General features: G+C 43.0%; 2 protein-coding genes across 4 annotated transcripts; one reads left to right on the top strand and one right to left on the bottom strand.

The window, feature by feature from the left end:
* Positions 1–1803: 1803 nt before the first annotated feature.
* On the top strand, positions 1804–11056 carry sncgb (synuclein, gamma b (breast cancer-specific protein 1)). Of its 3 annotated transcripts, none has more exons than XM_034570741.1 (6): positions 1804–2261; positions 5852–5893; positions 6709–6836; positions 7367–7481; positions 8391–8432; positions 8891–11056. In XM_034570741.1, exons 1-6 carry the CDS (start codon positions 2141–2143, stop codon positions 9217–9219), a joined length of 777 nt encoding a protein of 258 aa, XP_034426632.1. In that variant the 5' UTR covers positions 1804–2140; the 3' UTR covers positions 9220–11056. The 3 variants fall into 3 exon arrangements, with proteins under 3 accessions (XP_034426632.1, XP_034426633.1, XP_034426634.1); XM_034570742.1 differs by having other exon boundaries at positions 1822–2261; positions 7464–7481; XM_034570743.1 differs by lacking the exon at positions 7367–7481 and having other exon boundaries at positions 1833–2261.
* A 469-nt stretch (positions 11057–11525) lies between these two features.
* On the bottom strand, positions 11526–24899 carry glud1b (glutamate dehydrogenase 1b). Its single transcript, XM_034570734.1, has 13 exons — positions 24339–24899; positions 20370–20450; positions 19999–20054; positions 19363–19426; positions 17933–18027; positions 16058–16237; positions 14414–14551; positions 14154–14291; positions 13988–14068; positions 13664–13787; positions 13439–13530; positions 13030–13092; positions 11526–12567 (listed from the first exon to the last, which is right to left on the bottom strand). The coding sequence occupies exons 1-13, from the start codon at positions 24733–24735 to the stop codon at positions 12448–12450; spliced, it is 1629 nt and encodes a 542-aa protein (XP_034426625.1). The 5' UTR covers positions 24736–24899; the 3' UTR covers positions 11526–12447.
* Positions 24900–25040: the final 141 nt, after the last annotated feature.

Here is a 25040-nt window from a genome sequence, read left to right as displayed (position 1 = left end):
TGCACTTTCAAACATCAAAAAATCACGAACCTTTAATTCTGTCTTAGTTCTCCACCATCTACTGAGAGGAAAATAATTGTTTTATCTGTTTGACCTGGTTAGCTTGAAGTAGGTTATTCTCTAACTTTGCCAACATTTATGAAAGTTTTTGACTGAAAACAGTTGCCTGCTGCAGCCAGGAAGGATGAGAGTATAGGGATCAGAAATCAAATCAATGAGCAGAGAGATGCTCTGTAAAAGTGAGGGAAACAGCAAAGTCAATAGATAGTTCTGCAAGGGTTTGCCACAACTAGCTCTGGTTTTCACACTGTACATGGACATTTGGTCCGGTTAATATAAATATATGGATTAGTTCAGATTTAAGTAATCAAATGAGGATATGAGACTGAACTAAGATATTTCACATCCTTGATTCCTGACTCCTTGCCAACTTGACTTAAAGGTTCATTGTGTAGAATTTAGTGACATCTAGTGGTGAAGTTGCATGTTGCAGCTGAATACCCCTCACCTCGCCCTCTCCTTCCAAACATGAAGAAAAAAAACATGGCGGCCTCTGTAGAGAGGACCCGCCCCTAAATATAAATTATATAAATATGAAGGGCTCATTCTAGGGTAATGAAAAACAATTCGTACAGTTTAGATGAAACACACAAGTGAAAACATCACTTGGATTATTTTGTATTCATTTTCTGCAAATAGATCCTTTTCACCTAAATCTTAAACACTGGACATTCAAAGCAGTGACAGGACAACAGCTACCAATGAAAAGCATTCAAGTGCAGGCCCATTTTGAGGGTCGTTCAAACACTCTGCAAACTCTTTGACTTGTCATCTAAAAAGTTTAAAGACGGCTCTTCGGGTGATTTATTTGATCATTAAAAATCAGGATTATCTTTTATAAGGAACCCATCAGTGCAGCCATAATGCTGCGTCACGATGCCACATTTCTCTTGACCATGAGAGGGCAGTATGATTCTGCACATTTAAGCAGCCAGAAGACCAGACATCCTCCCTGCAACAGCAAGGTTCAGTGGGTTCCAGATAAATCACTTTACTCTCTGCACTTTGATTTTATCAGGCACAAAAAAACACGAGTGCCTAGACTGCTATTACACAGCAGCAGATTATATATTTTTGCCCACAGTTATTTCTCTCCGCGTGCCACATTTTATTTAAAGAGCACTATTTATATATATATAAAAAAAAAGGAGCTGTGGTGATATCAATAGCATCACCATGATTGCTGTGCCGCTGAGTCGGCATGTTTTGCAGGAATGGGACCATGAGGAGGAGGAGGAGGAGGAAGAGGAGAAAGGCACTTGTGACTCATTCAGGTTGAGATGACAAAGCAATTTCTCTTCTCTCCCAACAACAGAAATGGCAGCAGGTGCTTTCTTTGTCTCTCTTAACTCAGTACAGAGGGAGTTCATGATATTATATCCCAAAATCTGCATAATGCATAAACAAAGTCGTGCATACAATAAATAAATACAATTTATTTCTATGCGTAATATATATATATATCTTTTTTTAAAGGTTAGCTTCAGTAATCACATCTTTTGGACAAGCTGTGTTAAATTCAATCACAGATTTCATGTCAAAACCATATGATGTGAAAAAAAAATCCTCTTCATCGCCAGTGCTAAAGCCCTGCCGGTTATGTAACAGTTCTCACAAGCTCAGCATCCAGAAAGGTGTGTCCAGAGCGACATGCCAATCAAAAAATATGCAAACAGCGTGCCGTCTGAGTCTGAGTGAGAATCATCAGGAGAAAGAGATGGATGGGAAGGAGAGGGATGGCTGAGGGGCGGGGCTGCAGCATGACTTGAAAATGCTGCAGCATCCGGCCATCCCTCCTCTTCCTCCTCCTCCTCCTCCTCCTCCTCTCTCCATCTCGTGCGTACCCGTCGTTTCCTCCACCCTCTCTCTCTCAGTCTGCGTGCTGTAGCTCTGCTGTACAGTCCTCTCAAACCGTCTGTTGTGCAGCACCAAAGGGAGGAGGAGCCACCGGCACACGCATACATACTCACTCACGCAGACCAACACTCTCCTGACATCCCTCCTGCACATCCACTGTAAGCACCAGTCAGCCAGCCAGGCCCGTTTGGAGAAGGGGAGCCCAGCCGTCTCATCACCCAAGATGGATGTACTGATGAAGGGGTTCTCCATGGCCAAGGAGGGAGTGGTGGCCGCCGCAGAGAAGACCAAAGCAGGCATGGAGGAGGCAGCAGCCAAGACCAAGGAAGGGGTGATGTATGTAGGTAGGTAACATGTCCTATCGGTTAGTTTTAACTCATTTCTTTGTGTGTGGTGGCACCGTGTGTTTCCTGAGGTGGGGTCCCATGGGTGTCCATGTCTGGGACACTCGTGAGAGGTGAGTGGAGAAGAGGGAGGAGCAGGAGGAGCAGAGAGAAAAAAGGAGCAAACGAGTGAGCAGAGGCAGGATCCTGCTGCAGGACTGGTGCAGGGCAGAGGGTGGGGGTGTGAACGAGTGAGGGATGGACAGAGTGATGGAGAGGGGGGTTTAGATGGAGAGAGAGATGATAATAAAAGTTGCAACCGGGCAGCAGGGACGGTAACTGGTGGAGGACTGGTTTGTCTTGGGATGGGAAGAATAAAAGAGAAAGAGTAAAAGATAGGCGGAAGGAGGGATGCTGCAGGATTTCAGGATGTCACTGCCTCAGGCTTTTATCACCGTCCTGGTTTATGCACACTCAGTGGTTGGTGGAGCGGTTTGCAGAGGATGAAGTCCCCAGAGACTCCATTTCTGTGCCTTTTTAAAATTTTAAGAGCTGACCTACATGTACATTGCTCCAGTACATTTTTGTGGTACATTGAACATTCATTTTAAAAAATAATGTATAAATTCACAATAAAAATGCACGTATACGAGGACAGGACATGTTAAGTCAAAGAAATTGAATTAGTACTTTTTCAAAGATGCTTCAGACGCCGTGTGGCCCGCTGCACGTCCCTGCACGTTTACGTTAGCTGTAGCAGCAACTGCGTCACATCTCAAGGTTACCCCGAGAATCAGGCTTTTAGGCCGCCTTAGAGGGGAGGGGGGGGAGGGGGGTGTAAAAGTAAGAAGGCGGGTGAGGAGTTTGTGGACGTCTACGTCAGTCCACCTCTCCTGCACTCCCATCCACTGTCATGCAGCAAAATCTTAATGGGGATGAGGAAAATTGGAAATTGCATCCATGCAAGAGTCAATGTCACGATCTAAAATAGTGAGGAAGGGGGAGAGAGGGAGGTGAAGCAGACAGGGCAAGGATCACTTGAGCACTGCAGCATTTGGCCCATGCAACCCCCACCCCACCATGAAAGAAAATATATCCAAAGGATTTGCCAGTGCACGCCGCTCTGATGACTAACCACCTTCCTCCCCCAGAGCTCTTTAAACAACCCCCCATCTCCAACCACCCATCCCAGGGAAAAAAGGGAAGATGGAGAGATGCAGGGGGAAGAGACAGAGAGAGAAAAAATGGAGAAAGAGAGAGAGAGAGAGAAGGGAGGGGTGTTATGTCAGACGCGAAGATTTGTGCCTCTGGTCTCGTGCATGGCTCCCTGGATGAACAGATGGAGGGACAGACAGAGAGGGACAGGTGACGTGCAGCAATGGAGGGATGATGGAGGAGGAGGAGGTGGAATGAAAATGACGCCTTGATGTTTCCAGGGAGTGCAGGGTGGTGCCGAGCTCAGGTAAAGGAGAGGAGGGAGGAGAGGACGGGGTAGAGGAGGAACAAGTGAACAAGGGAGGAAAAAGAAAATGGAAATGCAGATCACAGGAGGTGGGAAAAGAGAAAAGAGGGATCGCTGATATGATCACTGGAGGGAAGATGGTCGATAAAGCAGCGTATCTGCCTGCAGCAGACTGCAGACGTCAGCATGTGAATGTGGGAACACTGTATCGAGGTCGGCACGCTCGCTCTCACACGCAGGCCCAAACCTGGACACACAGCACAATGTACTAGTTTATTGGGCTATTTTTTAAAGATTCAATATGTATTTCCTATGTTTTATTAATCAGAATCCCCCCCAATTTTTTTTTAATGAAATAATAAATTGCACCTTAAAGAACTGATTTTCCTTCACAATAATATGTAAGAAAAAAGGTTATAGGCGCTAATTTTCTGCGCAGACACTCAAAAATGGCTTCAGTAATTTTACAGCAAAGGATTTGTGCTTGGAAAGGATCCATCAACCTTTTTTCCCTACGTCATAGGTGTCACCTCTTCCTTTTCATCTGTGCATATGTAGAAAATGTTGGTGTGCACACATATGGATATCTCAGTGCATATATTAAATATTCTATGTTGCTGCAAATATACTGATATGATAATTCATTAATCACAGGTCACTTGCCACAGCACAAATCCTCCATATGAAAATAACCATATTTTTGTCAATTGAATACATTATTTCATCATAGGAAAAAGCATTCACACACTCTAATCCGTGCAATCTTCCTTTATCGCGGCAGCTTTTCATCGGGATTATGATTTATTATCAGGATTATTTAAAAATGCTTTCTTGTTCATACACAGCAGGGTCCTGTAGTGGAATTGCATCCTTTTTTTTGCACAGAAAAAATATCGGTTTCCTTCCAAACACTTCAAACCCTCTCCCATAGATCACAGTTTGTTCCTTGTGATGGTGGAAGACGGATCACCACAGGCTCTCATACACAAGTGCAAGTGACACTCACAGGGCTCCCTCTGTTGGCTGAGAGAAAGAAGCTGTGTCATTGCAGTGTGTGTGTGTGTGTGTGTGTGTGTGCGTGCGTGTGTGTGTGTGTGTGTGCGTGTGTGTGTCGGGGCTGTGCTGCAGTGCTGCTCAGTGCTCAGGCACGTGGCTCATGTACCACGGGGAGTGTGCAGAGAGATGGAGGGAAGCAGCAGCCACACACAGAGAGGACGAATGGATGCAGGAATCAGTAAATGGCAGCATGTGCATCCGTGTGAAAAGCACAAAGACACAACAGTGTGTGCGCATTTCACTCTGCAGATTTATCTTCTATCTCCTTCCTTCGTTTCTGCCTTCAAGCCATTATTCCCTTTCATCATTTACAGCAGATATTTCTCTCTTCCTATCCCTCACTCAGGCAGATTATATAACCACGATTTAATCTGCTCCAGATCATACTATAATCAGCATAGGATTGCTGAGCAGGGAGACAAAAACACAGAGATGCCATTCCAATTAAAATATCTCCATTAAAATACAAACTGAGGGAAAATGTATGAGTCCAAGCAGACGAATACAAAAAAAAGAACAAGTTCACTTTAAACAAGCAGGAAAGCACGTCAGTAAAAGTAGGTCTCTAAATGTATTTTTAGAAAGAGTAATGGATACTGCTAACACGACACTCTCGGGACGGTTCTGCAGCCAGCAGCAGCAGAGAAGGGCTTTTAAAGATAACAAAAAATATTTGGGTTAGCACATAATTTAAAGTTCTGTGATCATTCCTGTGACTTTGTTGAAAATTTAATAATGTTCTTATAAAAATAAAAGAATAATCTGTTAATGTCATAAACAACATCACTTTATTACACAGACACGATATCTAACGTGGGCATTGTGATGAGTTTTTTCTCTTCTCATTACTACGTCAATAATCAATATATGTATTACATCATCGGTCGGGTTCACAGTTTAATTCCGTAATTGATCAAAATCATGGACATTTCACTGATTAAAAGACCCAAAATAAATGATCTTTCACAAAATAAATAATACATTGACAGAAACTTTAAAAAAAGAAATATAAAACATGTTGTTTCAATGTTACGTGCCTGTAGTGAAAGTTGTGTGCATGAAGGTGATTGTAATCTCTCTCTTTGACCCACAGGTAATAAGACAAAGGAGGGAGTTGTGTCATCAGTAAACACAGGTAAGGAACGTTGTGTAGGTGTGTCGTCCCATTTATGAACTCAGCCATAGCCCAAATCTGTACGGGAAACACAGATGTCTGCTTGTTATTCTACAGGTGATACCTACCTGAAAAATATATTTGCTCAGGGTGAAACCAGTGTTTAGATCCGGTGTTTCCTCAACTCCTGCAGCAAAGAGGAGAACAGCAGTAGCATGTCATCGAGGCTTTTGCTGAAAAGCTGGAGACAGTCTGTGGAAATACTGGATAGTACAGCACAGGAGCCTCCACTCTGCTTATTATTTGATGAGACAGTCCCAGATGTTTCTGTAAAAAAGCTCAGGGAAACATCTGTGTGCTGCTCTTTGGCAGAGGTGGAAGTTAACCAGACCGTGAGCAAAACAACCAGTTACTCTGAATTGTTGTAAAACGGAAAAATATGAAAATGTATAAAATATAAAATGAGAATATATAATATGAATTTTAAATATAATTTAAAAATCGACTTCAAAACGGCTGCGTTAAAGCATAAATTTCACATTTGTGTTATGGCTGTTTAAGCATGTTTTGTAGCGTGGGCCTGCAATGGGCCCCCTGCGGCCATTGGGGGGGAAATACCCACTTTAATTATGTCACCTAAATAGATAGGGAGCACCAAGGTTACACACCTAAAGGCTCATGTATGCGGCCTTTACGTACGGAAAGAGACATCGTCCGTTTGTGTGTGTGTGTGTGTGTGTGTGTGTGTGTGTGTGTGTGTGTGTGTGTGTGTGTGTGTGTGTGTGTGTGTGTGTGTGTGTGTGTCACTACTAACCGTCCTCTATTCTTCCTACCAGTGGCCAACAGGACCGTGGACCAGACCAACATTGTGGGAGACGCAGCGGTTGCCGGGACCAACGAGGTGTCACAGGCGGGTGTGGAGGGCGTAGAGAACGTCGCCGCATCAACCGGGTTGATCAACCAGGTCAGTAACCATGGCAACATTGGGTGAAACCAATTGGCTTCAACAGGTTTAGGTCATTTGCCACCAGTAGCACCATAAGAGAGCATGAAGACTTTTTTAAAATCAAATTATGATGTTTTGATATTTTCATCTATTTTGAATAAATACATTATTGCTTATCTACTAGTATTTTTTTTAAAATCTTTGATTAATTGATTAATGTTGAAACATTAAAAGAATAGAGAAAAATGCAGATTTTATGTTTTAAAGTGTCATCTTTAAAATCCTCTTTCTATTTAAATCCTAAATATATTCTACATAAAAGGTCATTTATATCTAACTCTTTATATATTTGCACTTTATTCATAATTTTCTTTTGTTTTCAGTCATGATTAAATTTAGGATTTTTAAAATTCTGTCTAAAAGATTGGTCAATGTAATTTGCACGATTATGATTTGAAGACTTGTCAAACCTGTTAGATGTATGAGCATCTAACGTTTGTGTGTTTGTGTTTCATGCACGTCTTTGTGGCAGTGTTTCTGTGTTTCTGTGTTTCTGTGTTTTGCGTGTCACGTGTCTGTGTCGCTGTCGTTCTCACGTTTTTTCTCGTCTATGCTGTTTGTGTCTCATCTGTGTTTTCCTGATAGGAGGAGCCTGTATACGAGGTGCCTATTGGACAGAGCAATGTGGGGGTCATAGGTCGTCCCCGGGGTGGGCTCGGGTGAAGGAGAGACAAAGAGGGGAAACTCTGCATGCTTCACGCACAGAGTTATCAGTTTATTAGGCTCACCTGTACAATGTAATGTAATGAGTCAGACCACCGTTTTGAGGTGGGATTTGTTGCACTGGATTTGTTGCTTTGGTTTGCATTAAATTGTACAGGTGTACCTAAAAAACTGGTAATCCAGTGTATATTAGATAATAACAGCCCACAACAGACTGGGTGAGCGTCAAGAGAGGAGAGTAGAAAGAGCTCAAACACAAATACCTGCAGGGTTTTGGCTTCGGACAAAAGCTTTCACTGAATGACAGTATAAAAGCATGAAAATACAACACAATATCTAACAACTTCCTTACTTTGCGATCACTTTCTTCTGACCTCTCAGACGCTTGCTCATTCACGTGGTTTAGGCAACGATAAACACTAAAATTGCTCATTTCTAACCATGTAGCTCCTTCATGTAGTCCCAAGTGCAGAATTCATGGATCTTCCTCATTCATTCAGTAGCTTCATGCACCGCTCAGGCTGAACCAGCCCTGTGTGCCTAGAGCCTGGCAGGTGGAGGTTTCCTTTCACTCTTACATTGTTGTAAATCTCTAATCAACTAACTGACACCCCCTGGAAAGTGTTTTAAGCATGACAATAAAGAGTTATTGAGTCAACCGGACAGCATGGTTCCTGTATCTGCTTCGTTAGATCACATCTGGTGAAAAAACAAAAGCTAGACAGGTGGTCGATAGTGCTTTTGGCCCTCCGCCCTGCCCATCGCCTCATTCTTTTCATCGTCACAGAAGAGCCTCCACCTCTCTTTTGTGTCTAATTTATCATTATCCTACTTCTTCCTGTCCTACAGGGAGAATATGGAGGGATGGAGCAGGGCCGCGAAGGAGGAGAGGTAAGGAAACAAGTCAGGCCACTGCTGGAATTTAAACAGAGCGGCTTATGAATACGCAGCAGCTCAGTCAGATCAAATTAAAGGTGGCGTGTGCGGCTAAGTGCAGCATTAGTAACTAATATTTCACTTCTACTACATTTCCAGGGGAAATATTGTAGTTTTTTTTAACAACATTCACTTCATGTGACAGTTGTGGTTAGTTTGCAGATTAATAAGCAAAATTATGATTCATTAAAATGAAATCAATTGCCACAGATGAACACATCTGAAATGCAACAAGGGATCCCAGGTTGTAAAAGCAGCAAATAAACGCAAATAGCTTATACTTTAGAAAAAGTACTCCAAAATTGTACTTGAGTAAATGTACTTGTAAAATGATCTTGATGTGTAATACCTGTGCCCATTACTTTTACGATGTGATGCAACTTTTAATCTTTTCTTTCTTTCCTTTCTTCCAGGGGTATTAGTTGTCTTCAGGACCCCCCCACCCGCCTCCCGTCTTCTCCAGCAGCCCCCCCGGCCCCCCTCGCCTCGCAGACTCCAGATGTTCGACATATTTTTTTGTGACTCTACGGAACCAAAATCAACTAAAACAGACTCTTCCAGATGCCGCACCTCAGCCCCTGTATCCACCCCCTACACACCCCCTCCTCCCCCTCCTCACACACCCCTGCCTCCCCACCCCATCCCACCCCCTCCACCCTCTGACCCCCTGCAGCCTGTAGCTTCTACTCCACTGCCCGTCTTGCCCGTCTTACCCCCCCCCCCTTACTCACCTGTGTGTTAGTGTCGTCCTGATATGAGCCCTGATGTTGTTACTGCCCCCCCACGCCTACAAACCTATAGGGAAACCTCACACACAAACACACACACACATACCAACACGTACACACACACAAACAAAAAGAGACACACTTTCATTAAACACACGCATGAAACACACACACAGTGCATACCATCAACGCCAGCACAGACGCACACGCTGACCAGATCAGTGTCATCCGTCAGAAATGAAATCATGGTTGTGAGACTCCACTCAGGCCTCTGCACTGCAGTCCACAGCAGTAACTGATGACTGAGGCAGGATGTGAGCTGCTGTTTGTGTGCCTGCGTGTCCAAAGCTTATATTCTATATATATAGTATATATATATTCATGTGTGTGTGCATGTGCAGCTGTGGCATATGAAACAAAATAAAATAAATCTCCGGACGCTTGTGCAGGGAATCGTGCGTTGATGGCGGATCTCGTTCTGTTGTGTGTGTGTGTGCAGTAGTTAGTTAGCCCCGGTAGACTGCATGAAGAGATTTTTGTAGAACGACTCGTCACGTGTTGAAACTGTAGAGTAGCAGCTGTTTCCGTGTGGCTTTGTATGGCTTAAGTGTGTGTCTCGCCTCGACGTGTAGAAACAGGGTTATTAACAGTGTTGTTCACCTGAAAATAACGCACAGGGCTCATTCTTCTAATCGATATTAAATATTCACATACAAGCTGCAATCGATAACTGATGGTTTGATCCGATTTGACTGACAGGGGCATCTCTCTGCAAACAACGATATTTGAATAATAAATTATAATTGGTGATTGGAAATCCTGAATATCTTCCTATTTTCTGTCCCAATCCAGCCCAGTGTTTCCCATTTGAAATAACCAGTATTGCTCCAACTTAGGCAAACAAAATTATGTGTTCATATTTATATGTTCAAGCCAATTAGTGGATATCAAAGTTTCCAAATGCACCAGGGTGAATTCGGGGGAAAATGTGCAGGAAAATGCTGCAAAAACCATTTAGAACAGAGTCTTGGGTTTGAATGTTTCTTTCATTGTAAAGATAGAGTCAGGTCAGGATGAACTTGGACTTAGAGGGAAATTAAAATGGAAAATATGGGGTTTAAAATGTGTTTTCAGGGGAAAATGAGCAGTTGATTTCTGATTATCATGTAGTTGCTTTTTGGTGTTTGTGAAACTGGCTTGCATGTCAAAGAGGAAAAGTGAGCAGCCTGGATGTCATTCAGATTTCTGTGATGAAAACAATCACTCAATAAAAGGGAATCGGTCCAATGAGAGCGCAGGATGAGGGTTTGTGTTTTCACTGTAGTTCAGCTTTGTGTGTAGTTCTGTGTACAGCTTGAATTCTGGGATGTGTAGTGGATTTTTAGGGGTAGTTTTAATTTTAACACTAACTGGTGTTGTGACCAGCTCGACTGTCTCAGCCAATCAGGCGATTCCCTCCTCTCGTCACAGTGTAACGCCACCTTCCACTGCTCGTCTGTGTGTGCGCGTCAGTATGCACTGTATGTGTGTGCGTATATGTGTGTGTTAACGTAGAACGGTTTCAGCCAGCAATGTGTGTGTATGTGTGTTTCTGGAGCAGGTGTGTGTTTTTACTTTGAGGCCAATGGAAACTGATGACTGCATGTTGCCTTATTAAGCAATCTGACATTCACACACACAGACCATACACTTCAACACACTAACATGTACACACACACACTGTCTAAACAACACCCCCCGCCCCCCAACACACACACAAATACACACACCATGTTTAAGTTGGCATCAAAGCAGACTCGCTGATTTTATAAACAGTACCAGTGAAATTAAAAATGTTTTGTTGAAATCCAGCTACAGTGTGGAGAGTTTATTGAAGAGGTGCCTGAATGAAAATATAAGGTTTTATCACATTATTATTATCACATAGTCGGGGCCAGATTATCTCGCTAAGGGGCCACAGAACAAAACTGAGCTACCAGTCCCAGACAAAGATGTTTGTTTGCTTTCTTATCAAAACTTAGAAATAAGAGTATTTGTATTATTTTGTCTGTGCGGGGAGGTGGTTAACTTAGCTTAGCATTAAAAACAGCTCAAACAACTCAGAGCATACAGCATTATAATTTGTCTGTTGTAATTCATGTTTAAATTGTACAAAACAAAAAGAGGAACAATTATGACGACTGGTTTTAGCACGAGTTTCATGCTGGGACTATTTCTTGACCCAGAACAGCATCAACCCAGTATGCTACTTCTAAGCAGTGTTGGTAGCAAGTCATTGCCTGATGCTACAGTAAAATAAACTCACGACACGCCCATATTTTTCTCAACATTTTATTGGTTTCCACAAAATGAATAAAAATAAAAAGTAATTTCCTTCAAAATGGTTTGTATGTTGAGGAACTGGACGGTTAAAATTGAGAAAATAATGAAACCAGGGATCAGGCGGTCACAGTGACACCTCGCCTCCCACCCTGCTCCTTTCTTGGCGAGTGGAGGAATAAGGGAGAAGCTGCTTTTATAGATTAGAGCAAGCGGCGGGGACATGAGGAAGAAGAAGGAAGGGACAAGGAGATGGGGAGAGCATCTTTTTAATCTTGAAAAGGTAAAAACTACAGGAGAAAAATACTACATCATTGTTGGGAATCCTGAACCTTGGCAACTTCACTTCTAACCTTTACACCTCAGTGAGAGTGAGAAGACAAACTCAAGGGTAATAAACTATTCTTTTATTCACATGAAGTTAAATCTGAATCCCTTTTTATTAAAGTGAAACTGCTCATTCTCAGAGCAGACCTCTATCTGAAATAAGGCATCTGTAGTGATGACGACTGCAACAGGAGGGTCACACATGCATTCAGCGATCACAAAAAATAAAGGGCGCTTTGAACATGGCTGCCTTACAACAATACCATTAACATGTATATGGGGTCTGAGGGAGGGATGGGGTTTTCCATTGTCTCTCAGGACGGAGCTCTATCTTCATTTTTTTCAACAGAAGCAAAACAGGAATTGGCAAGATTCAAGCAGAGATAAAGATTCAGTATATCGGCGGCACAAAGATCACAGGGTAAATACCAGGCTGGCCAATGTGTAGCTGCGCATGTGTGTGAGAGAAAGAGCCAAAGAGCAGCCGTAAACAGCGATATGTTCTGAAGGCTGTGTGATGGATGGAAAATGCCAGGAGAGGCTGATCAATAGCAGGCGGGTAGAGGGGGCGGGAAGTGCGGGTGGCGATTGGCTGTTTATGTGAAGGTGAGCCCCGCCTCGTTGTAGACTTTGAAGACCTTCTCGATGGCGTTGACGTAGGCGGCCGTCCGCAGGTCCAGGCCCAGGTTGTGCTTGCTTGCTGTGCGCATGATTTGCTGAAAAGGCAGGAGGGACATTTTTATTAAGAAGTACATATAACAAGAGTCCCTGAATATCTCAAAGACATAATCAATTATCATGGCCTGAACACAGATGAGAAAGAAAAAAAATATGAACTAAATAAAATTAAGTGTTTATGGATTAATTACAGTAAGTCATTTATGCCAAAACTGACACTGTTGTGGTGTTTACGGATTTTACTGAGCACCAATATATTGAATTCATATCAAGAACAAAGTCAGATTTGTGCATCCTTACACTTGAGATGAGATTTGATTACTTTACTTCAAATCAAAATGGATACAGTGAAACACTGAGTATTTTTAGTGGTCGATAGAAATGTTACTGTTTTGACAGAAAGCTTGAGAACCAACAAACATTTGCAGATCCCTGATGTGGAAGTCTAATGTCTCATCTCAGTTTACTAAACTAAATATGGCACCTGCGGGTTCACTTACCCGAGCAGATCTCTCCATGGTGTAGGCCAATCCAGAGTGAACGATGTCCTTCTCAGAGGCACCCTGCAAAGACAAATGAGTGTTAAACAAATGGTTAATCTTAGACTTTTAAATCTCTTATGAACCTTTGCGTAGCATGAGATTCTCCTCTCAGGTCTCCTCACTATCCCAGAGACCAGATGACAAACTAAATGGGACAGAGCCTTTGCAGTCTGGACCTCGAAGCTCTTGAACAACTTGCGCAAGGATATTAAGTCGTCTGAGTCAGTGTCATCTTTCAAGTCTCTTCTTAAAACTTACTTCTACTGGAAAGCACTTCCTGATGCTATCAAAGCCAGTCGTTTATTCAAATTATTTAACTGTTCAGTTTATTGATTTGTTATGCTATATAACAGTAGATGTTACTCACAGCGACTCTGGCCTGGAAGTCAGCAGTGGGTACGACGGGAATGGGTCCCCCCTGTTTGCCAAACTTCCTCTCCAAACTCTCCTGCACAGACACTATAAGAGAGAACATGGGAGAGGTAAACAAGATATCAGGAGACTATTTTGTTTCTTCATGCTGTATTCTAAAAGCTTGTTTCAGCTGTCGGTAGATTGTGCAGGATTTACAAAGCAGTCGTCTTGTACTCACTGAGCAGATGGTAGTTTGAGTCCCTCTCATATTTGAAGGTCAGTCTTCCATAGCTGACATGGTTAAGATTCTTCAGCCACTCGAAATACGACACTGTCACACCACCAGCATTCAGGTACATGTCCTGAAGAGTAAAACAACACTCACTCAGATTGATCTGCCTGTTTGAAATAATCCTTTTTGATTCTGACAAACAAAGACACTGAAATTAACACTTAATGTTATTAATTTTACAAGTAAAACAAAACAGATGAGAAGAACCAAGACTGGAGGAAGTGTAAAAACGAAGTAGAAATGTTCTACTTCGTGTGCGTGTGCACTTACAGGGATGACCATGACGTTATTCTCCAGGAAGATCTTGTCGGCATCTGGGGTGGTGGGACCGTTGGCACCCTCAGCAATTATCTACAACAAACAAACGGAACTTAAGATGACTGCACTCATATCAATCCACATAATGATTTAAGGGTAGATCAAAATTATTATTTGCCTTGGCCTTGATTCTGCCGGCATTATTACGGTTGAGCTGCTTTTCTCCAGCAGCAGGGATCAGGATGTGGCAGTCGGCTTCCAAAATGCTCCCTTCATAGGGTTTGGCTCCTGGGAAGCCCACAATGGTGCCATGTTGCTGCAGAGACACAAGAAAAAGGAGGATAAATATAATGTTTATTTCCGGAAGAAGAAATGCCAAATGACAGAAGTCCTGTTTGAAGAGAATGAATCAGTAAGACACAAAAACTGTGCTGGTACCAGTTTGTAGTCCTCCAGCTGCTTGGGGTCGATGCCGTCTGCGTTGTAGATGGATCCATCGATCTCACCGATGCCCACACACTTGGCCCCAAACCTGTGCAGGTACCTCATGGAGTGAAGACCCACATTACCAAAGCCCTGTGAAAAGTCACGGCAAGAAGATAATCATTAAATAATATAAATAGCAAACATATTGTGTGTGTGTGTGTGTGTGTGTGTATGTATGTATGTATGTATGTATGTATGTATGTATATATATATATATATATACACACAATACCAATTTTATTCAACCATAAAGTATAGCTCAGCTCCAAGGAACTATATCCTCTGGTGCCACCATGTGGACTGCTAAGGTTATAACACCACCATCATCATATGCTGTAATATGAGCTAAAAGGAGACGTCAGACAAGTAAAGTATGTTTGATTATGTTGGTGAGAAATGGAGACAGGATAGATACAATAAAAACACAGGATGTTTTCTGGGTAATATTCAGTTAACTGGCTACATATGGCGATGTGAGTAAAAACAAGATCTGCACTGTCCTCTCTTACGAATATATCGCTAAACAAATCTAATCTCAGCACAACGTAATCCACACATACACACGCACAGAGGGATAAGCTGAACTTTCGTCATGATTCAGCTGTTGTCGCCGACTCTGCACCTCCTCAGTGCCCCCCCCCCCCCTTACCCCCATCATCACTCGAATACCCTCTCCACAAACCTCATCTCCTTTCAACATCTAAAATTGTTTTATTACTGCTGAGAAAAATTTGCCTGTTTGAAAATCTGTATAAAACAAAGAAACAATAATTGCAGGTGCAAACAAGTATAAGCACAACCTCTTCTACGTGTGAGAAGGTTACAGAGGGTGCAGCCCTCCTGACAGACACACAACATACAGGGTCGTTAATCAAGAAGGTCAGATTATAGTTTTTGTCATGGAAAAGTGGTAAATGCCCAAAGTAGTCGAGGAAAGCAGCAGAGGCCGATGTCGAGAGGTTGCCATGTGTCAGTGTGTCTTTGTGTCCACCACACGCGAGGTGCTGCCATGTGACGAGTGGAAGTGAAACGGCTGCTTCTCTTCTTAAAGACGAACTGTTTAAATGAATGGTTCACTTAAAGAAAGAAAGCCCTTCCCATGGTTCTTTGTAACTCACCTTTGTTTCTTTCTAACACCTCTAAGACTTTTCCATTTTGTTGCGTTATGTGAAATAAATGTTCATGATCTGAGCATTCCACTGATTACATTTAATCCGTCACACAAAGACCAAAAAAACTAAAATATCAAGTTCAGTAACATAACAGATTTATTTTTTTTATGCTCGACAAGCCGGAATTAGGGAAGGAGAGCAGGCTCATTTCTCCCATAAGACTATTAATTAGTCTTACTTCCTTTGAATCATTTCCCATTAACAAAGAAGGGAAACTCCTTCAGTTCCCTGCCGCAGCTTGGTGTGAGGAGATCAGGGCCAGACTAGAACAGATGGCACGGCTCTGATTGAGACGCAGCTCTAAAGCCCCCTCATTGTGCTTTCAAATGAAATCTTAAACCCTGCAGTATTGACAGTACATTTCCCCTTGAGCAAAATGTTTCCACTGTGATCAAACCACACATGCAGGCGTTAGTTTGTGTACCTGGATGATGAAGGTCTTGTCCTGGCAGCCAGGGGTCAGGCCCACCATGCTCATGTAGGACGCCTCATTCATGAAGTTCTCGATACCATGGAAAACTCCACGGCCAGTGGCTGAGATACGTCCGTGGATTCCTCCCTGGCTGATGGGTTTTCCTGTCACACATGCATGAGCGTTGATGTCCTGTAAACACGGGCAAGGAAGGTCAGAAGACAAACATTATAGACTAGAAAATTATGTAAACAGCACGAGTATAGTTACCATTTTCTTAAAGCTTCAAGCTTTCACTCATTCTCAATTTAATATGAATTCTTGAATCTAGTCAGAGTTTTGAAAAAAGCATGTGGTGGCCGTGTTGGCATGCCTATACTAAGAGGTTGAGTAGTGCCAGTTCCAGGCAGTACAGTGGTTGACAGAACATCAGCGCACACTACTCATTACACATAATCCTCTGCACTCAGATACCCAGAGCAGGAGTGTTTCACACACTCTTACGTCCTGCCAGGGGTATCAGGAACAGAGGTCATGTGACTGTATAAGGTGAAAGGAGGTTAAAGAACTAGAGTGGAAAGGGGAATCAAGTGTCACTGAGAAAGGAGTGGGATTTAATAATGTTTTAATGACATGGATATGCAAGGGTGCTTGATGTATATTAATTATAGATCATGAAACCCTATATTGGATTGTGAGTTCATAAAATTACAACAAAACAATTAGTAGCCATTGAGGAACCTGTTTAAAAGATACAGATTCTAGCAAAACCCCATTTCCTGGTCGACTCACTGGTAACCAAAAAAGGCAAAAAAAAAATGAACGAGCGCAGGAAAAAATGAGCACTATTTTTATTAAGAGGACCAATGATATATCTGATTCTACATAAGGGAGGGACTAACTTTAGCTGTGCATAAAGGCTACCTCTGAAAGGCTTCAGCTGAAAGACATGTTGCCACACTGTTGTTGCAGGGTTGGGTAACGACCATCAATAATAATCATCATCCATTATTGATGACAGGTCAGAAGAATGAAGAGTAGTGGCCAGAAAGCCAGTCTGTGATTTTTGTTTACCCTTATTCAGAGTAAGACAGAGAGAGCCCGTCAATTCATGTTATATTAACTTAGCTACAGTGGGATTTTCTGCTACGACTGTACACGTGTGGCCTCCACTTTCTCCTATAATTAAAATATCTATAACTGAACCCACATGCTTTCATATTTCATTGGTAGTCCCTATTTTTTTGTAAACTGGATAACTTTCCTTCCAGATGAACATAGTGGCCAAACTTATAACTAGTCTGGTGCTCGTTCAACACATCAGAACAGAATTAGCCTACAAAGTTAGCAGTCTGATGGTTTGCAAAAGTTTGGCCTGGAGTCAAATTCCTGCCATGAATTATCGTTTCAGTCCAGCCCTGGTAGGGTCATTTGAATTCTCATAACACTGCAGCTGGCTTTTCCAAACACTTTTCTGAATATCCCAGACCTAAAACGTGCTAAAAATAAATACCACGTGTGAGTCTTTGAGAATTATAACTTGTGGCAATTGGATGAAACTTTTAACAGTTGTTATAAGCATATGAACATTCTGATAATACACACAAACGTGGGTAAATATATTCTATCTCTGATCAAATAACACCTGTTTGAGAGGTTTTGATAGCAGAAGGATTAACTGATAGCACACACAGAGAAACACACAGGCCTCTGCCTGCAAAGCTGACTTCAAGAGAGCAGGAATGTCTCCCTAATGGGAAGGGAGAGGCAGGAAACCACTGCTCGTGGTTTACATGAGTCACTCCTTGTTTTTCCATTTGGCCCATTTTCCGAGTTGTACCAAAAGAACCAGTCGAAGCACACAGATTTCTATGTCTGAGAACTCACAGTGTGTGCAATGGTGTTGGCGTATGTGTCGGCAATCCAGGACATTTCCCTCTCTCCTGTGCTCATGTCTGGGGCAGGGACATCGATGCCAGGTCCTGGTGAACAGAGATTGTGTAGGAGAGGAAAAGAGGGGAGAGTATTGTAAAGTATGCCAGCGACTGTGTACCTCTGCGGATCCTAACAAATTTGAATGAACTTTGTCATTGACAGCACGGTATCGGATGACAGAAACATGAAGCACAAGACATTGTGTCATACTGTATATACATGTGCCCTCGGGCTGGTATCCTGGAACAAGGTCCAAAAACAGAAGCAGGCATGCAGAGAGGTGGGGGAGGGGAGTACTGAGAGTAAGAAAAGGATGAGCCAATCTCTCAATAGGGGCAGTTTGACCATGTTACACTCAGTGACAGAATAGAGTAGAGAATGTGCAGTGGGTATTGCTTCACCTCCAGGGTGTATGTACGAATTCACCAGTGAAGGGCCTTGTATAAAACCTCACCAAATGAAACAACTGTGTATGTTTACAAGCATATAAAATATACACAAATAACAGACTGTTATATTACTCAGTGCTGTTTGCACAGAACACTATAAACACTAACTTGCATCCAGGCAGGGCTGAAGAATGTGCCCGTATGGGGGCTGTTAACCTGCTGATCTGAGTGTGTGTGAACTTCCAACATAATTACTACTAATCTTACAACTTCCTGCAGAAACTAAAATAATTTTAGAAAATGTTTTTAGTTCTATAATAGTGTTATGTTTACCACCATCTCTTCAAATAAATACTTAAATTAATTCTTCCCTATATTATGTTCTTTTTACTCCTCTACTCCTTACTAACTTCAGTTACTTTGCAGATTCAGGTTACTAATAAAAACACATAAGTATGGTGTTGTTGAAAGTAATCAAGATTATCCCCATCTTTACCAGCCGCAACATTAAAGTGTTATACCCACTGGTAAATGCAAAATTTTACTTGTAGGAGGGTATTTCTGCACAGTAGTATTGCTACTTTTACTTAACTAAAAAGTTTAACTACATTTTCCACCGCTGCATACAGAATATAGGCGTTTTCATTTCAGGTTTTTCCACCTGTAAACATGAGATTCACAGTGAAACTCTATCTCAATCCCTTTTCTTTCTTTTGACACCACTATTGTTTCTCTCGTCAGTTGACACAGGCACACCCTGAGCTACCCCAGCCTGAATAAACAGCACTAGATGACAGGAGATATTTGCTTCCCTCAGGTAATATTCATCACTACACCTCTTTGAACAAACAGTGACAAGGACACCAGACATTAATCTTTCAAAACAAACAAATAAAAAGCAGTACGACAAATAATCACTCACAGAAAAAATTATAAAACCGTTTCTAACTTTCCGAGTACCAAGTTTTAAGATTATTGATTAAAGAATCTCACCAATGAATCCCTTCTTGGCCAGCTCAATGGTGAATCTCCTTGTAATCTTCTCCAGCTCATTATCCTACAGACGGACACACAGACAGTAGAGGTCAATAAAAACACAGTGGCAGTTCCATATAAAGCAATATGGCAATCAGATATTTAGAAAGAAGCTCCAGCTATTTTGATAAGAACAGCCAATGAACTTTAAATCTGTTCATCTCAAAGTAGCCATCAATAGATGGACTAAATTCCCTATCATCAATCAAATAAAAGGCTGGGAATCCTCACTGAAAGAATGTGAACATTGCACTGTTTATCTTCATTTACTGGCACCACAGTTCTTCCAGGTTTTAAATAAAAATTAAACTCGATCTCTCTCCATTCAATGGAGGACTAATACAACACGAAGGGGTGAGACTCTGCAGCCCTGGCTTGTGCATTCTTGTTTGGTTGAGTCATCCTCTGGGGTTTGTTTGGATGTGAGAAAGACACACAGCGAAACTGATATTCCGCATATGACTGCCAGCCTCAAGATCTCATCTTGGACTCACTTTCCTATAAGCATTACAGCACACACGCAAAACATTGCTGTAAATCTCCACATGTGCATGTTAAGTGTAGGCGCGGAGAGACTGACATTAGAAGGCTTACAGAGTAATTCTTGGGGTTGATCTTGACTCCAGCTTTGGCTCCCCCAAACGGCACATCTGGAGGAAAAAAATAATGCAGCTTAATAAACCACAGGAACATACTGTAGATATGCTTGTGCCAACACACAAGACGATAACATACGCATGCAGAGCTGCATTTTTAATGTGTAGTTAGAAGACAACGAGGCAAAATTAAAGATTGATTCCTATTCTCTGCTAGCATTACATGACCAATAACCTAACATGCTGTCAAATGGTCCCGATTGCTTTTGAACATTAAATGTAAAAGAGATGAAAGCGCAAAAAGAAATTGTAGAGATCAGGGGATAAGAACTAAGAGGCTTTGTGGAAAGCTTAGACTTCAATACCTACCGACAACGGCACACTTGTAGGTCATCAGAGAGGCCAGGGCTTTCACCTCATCCACAGACACATCTGGACTGTAACGGATACCTGAGGAAACACACAAACATACAGAGGGAAGTTTAAAACATGATAACCTTACAAAGAAAAACTGGAAAAAAGGAAAATGCACAAAAAGGGCTTGATGTGTGATCATATTCAAGTCATTCAAATGGAGTTTTGGTATTTTTACAGAATAATATTTAAAATAAATGGCCTACACAAACACCATCACATGTGTATCTCAACAACAGAATAATACTATCAAAGACTGGACCAATGCTTGCTCGCAGTATGTTCTCCACAATTGCACAAGACCACATAAACCGGTCAGAGATCACTGATTGTGTCTGACAGCCACAGTAACGGAGGTGGGCGGGTGGAGACCGAGTGAGCCAATCCCAGCCCTCCATTCTGACCCCAGCCCGCAAGCTGCAGTGATTTCTTCCTGCTGCCTTGGCTTTACTGCCGTTGCAAGAGTAACATGTGTGGGTCTACCCCAGCACAGCGTAAAAACGAGATCAAATAGCCAGCTGCCGGCCAGGCCATACCGGCACAGTGTGTGTGTGTGTGTGTGTGTGTGTGTGTGAGAGACTGACAGTGATACCAAATATAGCATATCCAGAGTTAGCTTACGTGGAGAAATCCAAGGGCAAACGCCACAAAGAGGGGACTGCAGAATGGAGAAGAAAGCACTGTGTGTCATTGCATGTGTTCCAACCATGAGCAAAAAAACACAGGAAGGGCAAGATCCCACTTACTGGCATCATTTATGTTTGTGTTAACACAGTCAGAGCCTCTCGTCCCGGGTCTGTTATTACTGAGATTTTGGAATAGACGAGGAAAAGATCAAACATCCTGAAAACAAAGCTCCATCTTGTGGAGTGCTGTTGTGGTTTCCCCTTCATCTTCCTCGCCATTCATCCACAGATCAGCTGAGTTTCCTCAGGCCGACCGTGGAGGACAATCTCGGGCACAGTAATCAAATTAAAAAGGGAAAAAAAGAATAAGCCTAGCTGCCAACCCATCCCCCATCCAACCAACCATCTATCCACCCAACCAACAGCCGATCCCAGCAACAAGGAATCAAAACACGTCTGTAAACACATTCCTCTGAGTGGGGAGGAACGATTTTTTTCATATAAACTGAGACCACTCTGAAATTCAGAGTTTCCACTGCAGTCAGATGAGTTGGATTTTTTTCACAAGACCTCACAAAATGGAGCTTTGTGAGTCAGAGCCGCTTGGCTGCATTGCTACACTCCTTTTAAAGCAAGTTTTGGCTAAGATAAAGGTGTGTTTGGTTGATTGTATCTTAAAATAGTTAGTTGTTTCATAAATACCCATTTAATCCTGTTGATTTTTCTTCAGCAACCACATAACTCTTCATGTGTATGTGTATATATATATGCAAGTCTGAGTCCATTCAAAGGTTTTTAACTTCTATAAACATACCTATGCAACTTTCACAAACTGCTGAACTTGTGTTTTCCACGTGACATGAATTTATGCCAAGAATCTATTCCACTTCTGCACAGAAAGGAGAAGGATGTTGACTAAACAGATCTAGAGTGGCGTGTACTGTAGAGCAACTTGTCAGAAACTCTACTCTGGAAGTGTGAAAACAATGAGATTATTTTATGCTGAAGGTGCAGCTTGGACCACAATGGCTCACTATTAAAAAGTGACAAGATGGGCTGACCAAACTGAGGATAGCAGGTTAGGATACTAACCTCAGGAGAAGCAAAGTAGTAACACAAATATACATTAACAGTGACAGATGCTGGTGAGTAATGGAATGAAATTTAATACCGAATTAACAATGCTTGTGTTTAACTGGTAAGTAAATAGCTGTTAATGCTAAGGCTGGCTATGTGGCACAAGCAAGAATCACATATAGCCCCAGACGCTCACTCAGTAGAAAGCAGCTGTTGCTCTATGTGGCCCTTAAAGCTGGAGCATGACCATGTGCGCACACAGAAACAGCCTTTGCACTTTTGATCTGACCACAACTGAGGGTCTGTGCACCGTATCAATGATTAAACGCAATGAATTTCTTTTTACTCCCCTATCACTATTCAACCGCCATTATAATCGGATTAGGAATGAAGGGGCCTGTCAGACATGTTTACTGAACCACTTGAATCAATAAGCTCTGCAGTTTTGTATATGTAGAGCAAGTTAAGATAAGAGAGAAGTTGTGGTTTCACAATGATTCCTGCATGGGCATTTTTTATTGTGTAAAAGACAGTATAACTCCAGCAAATTGCGAAACGATTTCCAATTTTTTTGCCACTTTATAAGTTTGAATTCAAAGTTAAAACCTTCAGTGATTTGTGTGGTCAACCATTGGAACAACTGGTTAGCTGTTCCTGTGATCTAAATCAAGCAACGCGAGACAGGAAGTAACACGTTCTAGTAACACTAACGCTATAGAGGATTTCTAATGCCAAGCTGGGTTTGGATACAGCTTCGGCTTGTGGTGATACTCTGCAGTGATACTCTCGCTCTCATGAGATGCATCGAGGAAGTTTTGCTCAGTATAACTGAGATTTGATTTGACTCCGATTTTTCCCTGCATTTCAACTGGCTGTTAAGTGTGTGGTGCTGCAAATTCATCAATGGGTGCACGGATGCATTACTGATAAGTGGTATGTTGATTTGTAATGGATACTTTATCTGGGTGACGTAGATAAGGCCATTCTGACTCAGTTTCTCAGACTGCATCCTTTTAAAAAACTATCTGTGTATGGCCCATTCAAGGAACGTGCACGTCTTCAGTCTAAATCTGCCTCCCCCCCAGAATAGGCCTTCATTCACCACGTTACACGGCTGCAGTAGAGGGTTCCGTGGTGTTAATAACAGGCCAATGTCTGCTCCATACCATTCAAACATGCCCTTCGACTGCGCTGACTGAAAGGTATGCCTCTTTTCTACTGAGATCGCCTCCTCTCCACAGCCCCCTCCCCCACCTGTCACACCGCTGACAAATAGGAGTGCCTGGAAACACGACCACCCCCCTCCCCAAGGCTGACACACCTCCCGTCTTCCTATACATCATAGCTCCACTCACAATTTACCCAGAGTGCACTATAGCAGAAAACCCATAATGCTCCGGCTCTGAACCTTGAACTCTGAACCACGGAGCATAAGTCAGTGAACATAATATCCTCTATATTATAACATATTCTGCTTGAGCCTGACACACAGTATTGACAGCTCCTGCATAAAGTAGATGAGTATTTGCATATACAAGGGGGAGGATCATAATCAGTGTATTAGCTCTGCTTTTGGGATTTTTCAGCCTTCTTTGATTCAAAGGACATGCGCAATGGGTCCAACCATGTGTTCTGTGCAGCAAATGTGGGGATGCTAAAGCTGGAAATGCTCAATGACATAACTGGGTTCTGCCCTCTCCATCACACCATACATTAGATTAGAATAAGCATAGAGCACGTTGGTGATGGCAGGAATTAGATTATAACGGGTGCATCCATCCAAGTTTGGAGATCAGACCAATGGATAATGAGAAAATTATGTCAAAACTATTGCATTAGTAAGTTCGTTCTTAAGATTGATAGATTTAGAAGTAGATAAACAGGGTGATGCTAGCTCGCTGGTGGCCCTCAAGCTAGCAAACAACAGCCACAGGTGAGCAGGAAGGTCACTGTAAACTACCCGGAAAGTCTCAGTTTAAGCAGCCAGAGTTTATACTCGGATGTGAGGTCGGTTAGCTCCGGATGAAGCCAGTGGCTGAGTGTGTGTGTGTGTGTGTGTGTGTGTGTGTGTGTGTGTGTGTTGCGGTGAGCTCCATTTGCAGCAGTTGACTTCCTTGTGTTTTGTGCCTTTAAGTGGCTAACGTTGCTGCTAACTCATGCTAAGTAGCCGGCTGGGGCTAACTAGCAGAGGGGCCGGTCGGGGGTCTCCCGCAGGTCTTACCTCCTTTGCAGGGAGTCCTGTGCTGGCTGTGCTGGGCGCGGTACGCCTCGATCACCTCCCACTCTCCGTTATCCCGCTTGATGGGGAACGACAAGCTCAGGACGTGGTTGCAGGGCTTGATGATGCGCAGGATGCCCCGCACACGGTGCCTCTTCTGCTCGGGGGTCTCCCTGGTCTTTATGTCCTCCACCAGCTTGTCCTCCACGATGGAGGCGCCGCGGTCAAAGAAGCCCTCGACCATGCGGAAGAAGTTGGGGTCGTCGGGCTTGTCGGCCGCGTCGGCATAGTGGCGGACCCGCATCAGGGACGCGGACGCCGGGAGAGCGGAGTCCACGCACCCCGAGGCCAGGGCGCTACCCGCCGAGCGGCTCAGCAGCTCCCCGAAATACCGGTACATGACTGGAGGTGGCTGACCGTGAAGAACTAAAGAAAACAGGGCAGCAAAGCAACCAGGACAATGGGGGTGACGACAGGAGAGAGGGGGGACGAAAGAGCGACTCCTCACCGGGTCCTGTCTTCTGGCAGAGTGCGAGCGACCCGCTGCGCGTGTTTGCTTTAAAAAGGTGCACGAGCCCAGCGTGGCGGCGCGAGAGGAGGAGGGCCGAGGCGTGCGCGCGCCCGTGCGAGGCAAGTCAACGCAACTGACAGCGCGCGCTCCCGAGGTGTCGCCAGTGATCCTAGCATCTGGTTTATTGACCGCGC

This window comes from Hippoglossus hippoglossus, chromosome 19 (genome assembly GCF_009819705.1).
Source record: "Hippoglossus hippoglossus isolate fHipHip1 chromosome 19, fHipHip1.pri, whole genome shotgun sequence".
In the NCBI taxonomy this organism is placed as follows: Eukaryota; Metazoa; Chordata; class Actinopteri; order Pleuronectiformes; family Pleuronectidae; genus Hippoglossus; species Hippoglossus hippoglossus.
Note: the sequence above shows the minus strand (reverse complement) of the source record. Positions and strands in the feature narration are given on the sequence as shown.